We start from the raw sequence: 6000 nt of genomic DNA, 5'->3' as shown, positions 1-6000 counted from the left end.
AGAGAAATTAATGAGAATTTGCCATGATTTTTTACCACGTCTTATCTAAAGGTCGTCTTGTACTCAGAAATATACGGTATTTATACATTATTAAATGGTATCTCTTAAAGGAACTAGAATACTTTTTATTTGCTAAAAGAAAGTGACTGAAATTGTAATAATTACCAACTTTTCCAGAACTTTGAGGTTTGTTTTTCTAGGTGTCGAAATAAGAATTGCAAATACTACTATAAATACAATTTATTTACAAAGAACTATTAAGCTTTACCTTCTTTTTCTTCACTTTCTTTACTTCAGACATGCCTGCATTTTTCTCAAATTTCTTGTGAGGTTTTAGTATACCTGCTTTTTTCTTTAATTTATTTTTTACCTCAGAGTCTAGGCTCTTTTCCTCTCCTGATATTGCTAGCTTCTTGCTTTTCGTGTATTCCTTGCGCCTTTTTTCTCTCTTCGCCTCTTCCTCGTCTGGGTCCCTGGTGAAAAGTATTTTGTTTACTAGAAGACCTCTCGTAAGTCACAAAACAGTAATACAAAAAAAACTTTGTAAAGTTGCTTTTAGGAGTGGAATTCACTTTGCCTTGAAATTAAAACAAATAGGTTTTATTCCTCTCATTAAATATCTATACTTATTATCTTATACTATTAGAATCATTCCTTCCAATAAAATTTAAATCATCTTCTACATGATGCATGCCTATATTAAAACTGAAATCATCATTAAGAAGCATTCCTTCCATTAAAATAGGTAGTTTTAAATTAATTTTCATCTAATATCCTGACTGTATCAAGAACAAAAATATCTGGGTATGAGAGCAGAAATTTCAACTTATAATATAACAAGCTTCATTAAATTAAGTACATAATCATATTTATCATACTTAGGAAAAAATCTTAAATCAACACTTTTTACAATTTTTATTTGTTTTAATCTAAACCCATCATTCACATAGTACCCATATGTGTGTTTTTCAAATGATGCAGACACAACAGTTTTGTTCTACAAAACAGAGAACACTAGTATGAATATAGCACACATACAAGCACATACTCATGCATCAACTACTTCACTGCTTGTGTCTGCAAAGCTGTTAACAGCTGGTCAGAATCTCCCAGTGTGTTTTTTCCTACTACAGAAATGCCATTCTCTTGTTTACCTCAGCTTTACCTTAATTTATAGACTGATTTAATTAAAAATACAGGTAGTCCTCAGTTATCGGTGGACTCGCTTAATAGTGATCCGGTTTTGTGGGGCTTGTCTAGTGCCATAAAATCAGCAATTTATGATGCCATAATGGGCCAAGTTTTTGTTATCGATACCATAAGGTGAAAATGATGAGTGGCTGGCCAGAACTGAGGGAGGAATGACGGGATCCATGCGAGAAAACTGAAATGGTCGCAGTAGGCAAAGGTTGATAATAAAACCCAATTTGATTCACATTTTGCAAGATAATCAAATGAATCGATAGTGTGTGTGTCCGATTGTGTCTGTGTGCATGGATGTTAGAGAGAGAGAGAGAGAGAGAGAGAGAGAGAGAGAGAGAGAGAGAGAGAGAGAGAGAGAGAGAGAGAGAGAGAGTAATCAGTGTCCAGCAGATGTAAAACAATCCCTCATGCATGTATGATTGTCAACATGTTTACATTTGGATCTGCCAACAAGGAATCAGGGGAAATTATTTCTGGTGATTAGAAATTCATTTCTCTATATAATGTAGTTCGGATCCCATAATAAGCTGCAGGTCCCGTTGCTAAGTAACCAATTGATTCCTAGCCGCATAAAAAATATTTAATCCTTCAGGCCAGCCCTACGAGAGCTGTTAATTAGCTCAGCGGTCTGGTTAAACTAAGATATACTTAATTTAACTTACATTTAGATCTTGAGTGTAAGAAGATTAATTATGCCACAACACATCAACTTACAGTTGGCAAATGGCAGAATTTAAAATCATAATCCAATAAACATTAGGACTTTCAAAACAAATAAGTAACTCGCTCAAGTAAGGCTCCTTTGATTTTTTATTATTACTGCTTTGCATCTGATTGTATTTATTTTGTACTATTATGTTAAATTTATAGTGAAATTTCCTTCTTTTATTTTTTTATGTGAATTGTTGCTACTTTTATGTACATACAGTAAAGGTTTTAGTGTCTTCTCCTTCTCTCCTCAAAAATATAAACACTCCCTCCCTCTATCTCAAGTCAGCTATGCATCAAGGCAGCAACATATTTTTATGATTTCGTTCATCACTTTTGTTAAATTTTATTGTGAAATGCTTTATTCTTTTATTTATTTTGTTGAATATGGTATTAATTAAACTATATGTACATTGTAACGGAAAAAACATGCTATTACAGTTATTCTTATAGGACCTGGCAGACCGTCGAGTACAGGTATAAAGAAGACAATCGGTCAAGTTGAAGTACGAGTATTTGTTTGACAAACGACAAAATTCTTTTGAAAATGACATTTGAAAAATAGAATGTTCGACATAAACGTTTCAAAAATGAGGTACCACTGTCTTTTTAGGAACCATGATCCATTGGAGCCGTTTGTGGCATTTCTGGCAGTACTTGGAAATAATCCACTAAATTTTTTTTTTTTTTTTGGGGGGTGTTGTTATATTCAGGTGTAGTGCCGACTGCTTAGTCTGAATGACTTAATAGGTGGCTAAATACATACATTTTCTATGTAGATTTATATCTATTTTTTTTTAAGGGTAGTCACTGTCTCATCCTCAAGGAGTTACCCTTTCCATGAGCTCCATGGTAACCAGACTAAGGCCAAAGAATTCTCTTTTATCTGGTTATTGGGTCGTAATGATAAACATTATAACAAGTGACAAAGTATACTAAATGAAATTAGAATAAGAAGGCACTTCCTTTTATCCTCAGCAAATGTTAAACGCAGTTTACCTGTCAAAAGAAGAAGTGGCTATGTGCATATGCACTGTCATGTTGTTTACATGCAACCAAAAACAGACCGAGAAGCCATTTCTTTCTCTGGTCAGCAATGTACAGTGTAATGAAACAAGAACTCCGTGAATTTCACTCTTCACTTATTGACTTCATAACCAAGGCTCATGGAAACACCTAAGTTGAAAGCTAAGTGCAAACTTTTAAGTTCCAGTTAAATGTTTTTTTGTTTAGACTGTGGGGCAATGATTTAATTGTGCGTGAAAAGCTGTAAACCAGCTTTTTTGCAAGCACACATCGGTGCTTCTCACAATTTATGATTGTTCTTTGTAAAAGTGCATATTGTTTTGAAGAATTTATAATTCTATTTAGAAGTTTTACCTAAAGAAATGTTCCACAATTATTATCAATAATACATAATATATTCAGATAACGACGTCTGCAATATCCTACTAGGCAGTAGTCTACAATGTACATCGATTCAGTAATAAGTTAGCAAGAATGTAGTAGATATTGTCCATAGCCAGTAAATTAGGATTATATATCCTCAAGGGTGAATAAAAATAACCTGGATTAGGTAGTAACCTGAATTAAAGTAAGATGTAGTTTAAGTTTACACCATAGACCTTAGGATTACAATAAAGGCTACATAAATATACCAAATTGTAAACTAATTTGTATTTTCATAACTAACAAACATGAGGTCTTAACATTAGGATTTACTAGCGCCAAGCTGGAAAACCGGTAGAATTAAAATTACATTGTGAGATCCAGGGACTAATGGCATCTATACCAGGTCACGGGGCATGTATACCCAGAATGCCCACGGCTACCTGTGACCATCAGTTTATATTTCTAACCCAGTTTTAGACTGCTAGAGGGGTGGTTCGAGGTGGGCCTTTAACTGTTAAGACCTCAGGTTTGTTTTAGTTTATGAAAAATACAAATTAGTTACAAATTTGGTATTTGTTCATACACGAAACAAACCTTCGGTCTTAACATTAGGATAGACTTACTATTGGAGGGAGGTAAGTCTCTACAACTGACTGGAAGTTTGCCACCTTATCCATTTCCGAATATATAGGGAAATTCTAGAGAATGGACAATGAACCTAGGACCAAAGATATAAGCGGATCTATTGGTTTCCTCCCACTGGGTGTAGATACCATTCTACTGTTTTACTCGTCCCTTGCGACTGGATCCACCTTCACCCCTCTTTCCTTATTATCCAGAGGGGTGTTGCTACTGAAAAGTATATCATCAGCTAAGATAGCTTCACAGTATGGCTGACCATCTCACCTGCATCTAGTACGTTCCAGCACATGACGGTACTCTCCTTCATATGCCCGTAGTAAAGGAGTAGTAAAGAAAAAAGACCAGTCATCCCATTCATTCTACTTTCATACCTTCATCTTAGACTAGACGCAAACTGACCCAGCCAGGGGCACTGGATGAACTATATCACTTGTTGGGCCGCCACCACTGGACCCAAGGAAAAGGTGTCCAAGGATCTATGGGGCAAACATCTTTCAAATAAAATGAGGTGAAAGTTGTTTGGCGCTTCCACACGCCAGCTTTCAGAATTTTATCACAGACATGTTCTTCTTAAATGCTAGGGAAGCACTCACACCCTGATGTCATGAGCTCTAGCTACCACCTGGCTATCTGACCCTCTGTCTTCTGCAGTATAAGCATTTCTGATTGTCTCCCTTAGCCAAAATGATATTGTATTCTTGGGCACTTCCTTCTTGTTCCGTCCTGTATTTACGAACAACCTCTGGCACCCCGGCTGAGGTGCTTGTTCTCTTTAAGTACTCCCTTAGTGCCCTGAGGGGCACAGGAGCATTTCAGCTTTGTCGTTGTCTACAAAGTCTGCCAAGGAAGGTATGGTAAAGGAGTCGAATCTGCCGTCTACTATTGTTGGATTTGGGGTCTTTGCCACGAATTCTGGGACAAACTCACACACCATTGATCTCCAACCTCTCGAGTGCTTTATGAGATATGAGAGCCATGTAGCTCCCCCACCCTTTTGGTTGAAGCCAGGGCCAATAAGAAGACTGTCTTCAGGGTCAGGCTCCTATCCGTGGACTGCCTTAGTGGTTCGTAAGGGGGTTTTGTCAGACTACTAAGTACCTTGGTCAGATCCCAATCTGGGGTTTTTAGCTCCTTTGGTGGGCATGACTGTTCAAAGCTCCTCATCAGCATGGCCAACTCCCATGAAGACGATATGTCCACTCCTTTCATTCGTAAGACTGAGGCTAGAGCAGCCCTGTACCCCTTCACTGCAGATACAGACATATGTTTTTCTGTTCTGAGATATATCAGAAAGTCTGCTAACTGCTGAATAGTGGTACCGAGTGGAGACACGTTCCCCCTACGACACCAATCACAGTATGCTGACCACTTCCCTTGGTATACGTCGTCCAGATGATTTTCTGATATTACCTGCCATCTGAGTTGCTGCTTTCTGCAAAAACCCTCGCTCTCGGAGGAGATACTTGACAGTCTCCACCCGTGAAGCGATAGGGACTTCACCGACTGGTGGTACCTCTCCACGTGAGGCTGACACAGAAGGTTGCTCCATGGAGGTAACCTCTCTTGGCACATCTACTAGGAGTTCCAGTAGGTCTGGAAACCACTCTGCTCGGCCATAACGGGGCTACCAGGGTCATCTTGAGGTTCTGAGACCGCATTACCCTGTTCAGAACCTGACAGATTAGACAAAATGGAGGAAATGCGTACAAGTCCAGATTGTCCCAGGGGTGTTGTAGCGCATCTTCTGCTGCTGCCTCTGCGTCCGGGACTACTGAACAATACACTTCCAAACTTTTGTTGTACCTGGTTGCGAATAGGTCTATGATCGGTCCTTCCCACAACATGAGCATCCTGTCCACTACCTGTTGGTATAGGGACCACTCCGTTCCCAGAATCTGATCCCTGCGGCTCAACTTGTCGGCCACTATGTTTCTTTTTCCCGGAATATACCTGGCCTGATGTCTTACCAGGTTCTCTATAGCCCACTGGTGAAAGTTGAACTGTCATCACATGTAACTGCCGAGAAACTAGGCCTCCTTGCTTGTTTATATAAGC

The 6000-nt window shown here is 38.5% G+C and overlaps 1 protein-coding gene across 1 annotated transcript in view; it reads right to left on the bottom strand.

Moving 5' to 3' along the window:
• Positions 1–222: 222 nt before the first annotated feature.
• Positions 223–6000, bottom strand: part of LOC135212114 (probable ATP-dependent RNA helicase DDX49) — a 131715-nt gene continuing 125937 nt past the window's right edge. The window contains 1 exon segment of the mRNA XM_064245511.1: positions 223–473. Within this exon segment, the coding sequence (XP_064101581.1) occupies positions 245–473 (229 nt within the window). The 3' untranslated portion in view covers positions 223–244.

This window comes from Macrobrachium nipponense, chromosome 40, assembly GCF_015104395.2.
Source record: "Macrobrachium nipponense isolate FS-2020 chromosome 40, ASM1510439v2, whole genome shotgun sequence".
In the NCBI taxonomy this organism is placed as follows: Eukaryota; Metazoa; Arthropoda; class Malacostraca; order Decapoda; family Palaemonidae; genus Macrobrachium; species Macrobrachium nipponense.
This window is presented reverse-complemented; position numbering and strand designations above follow the sequence as displayed.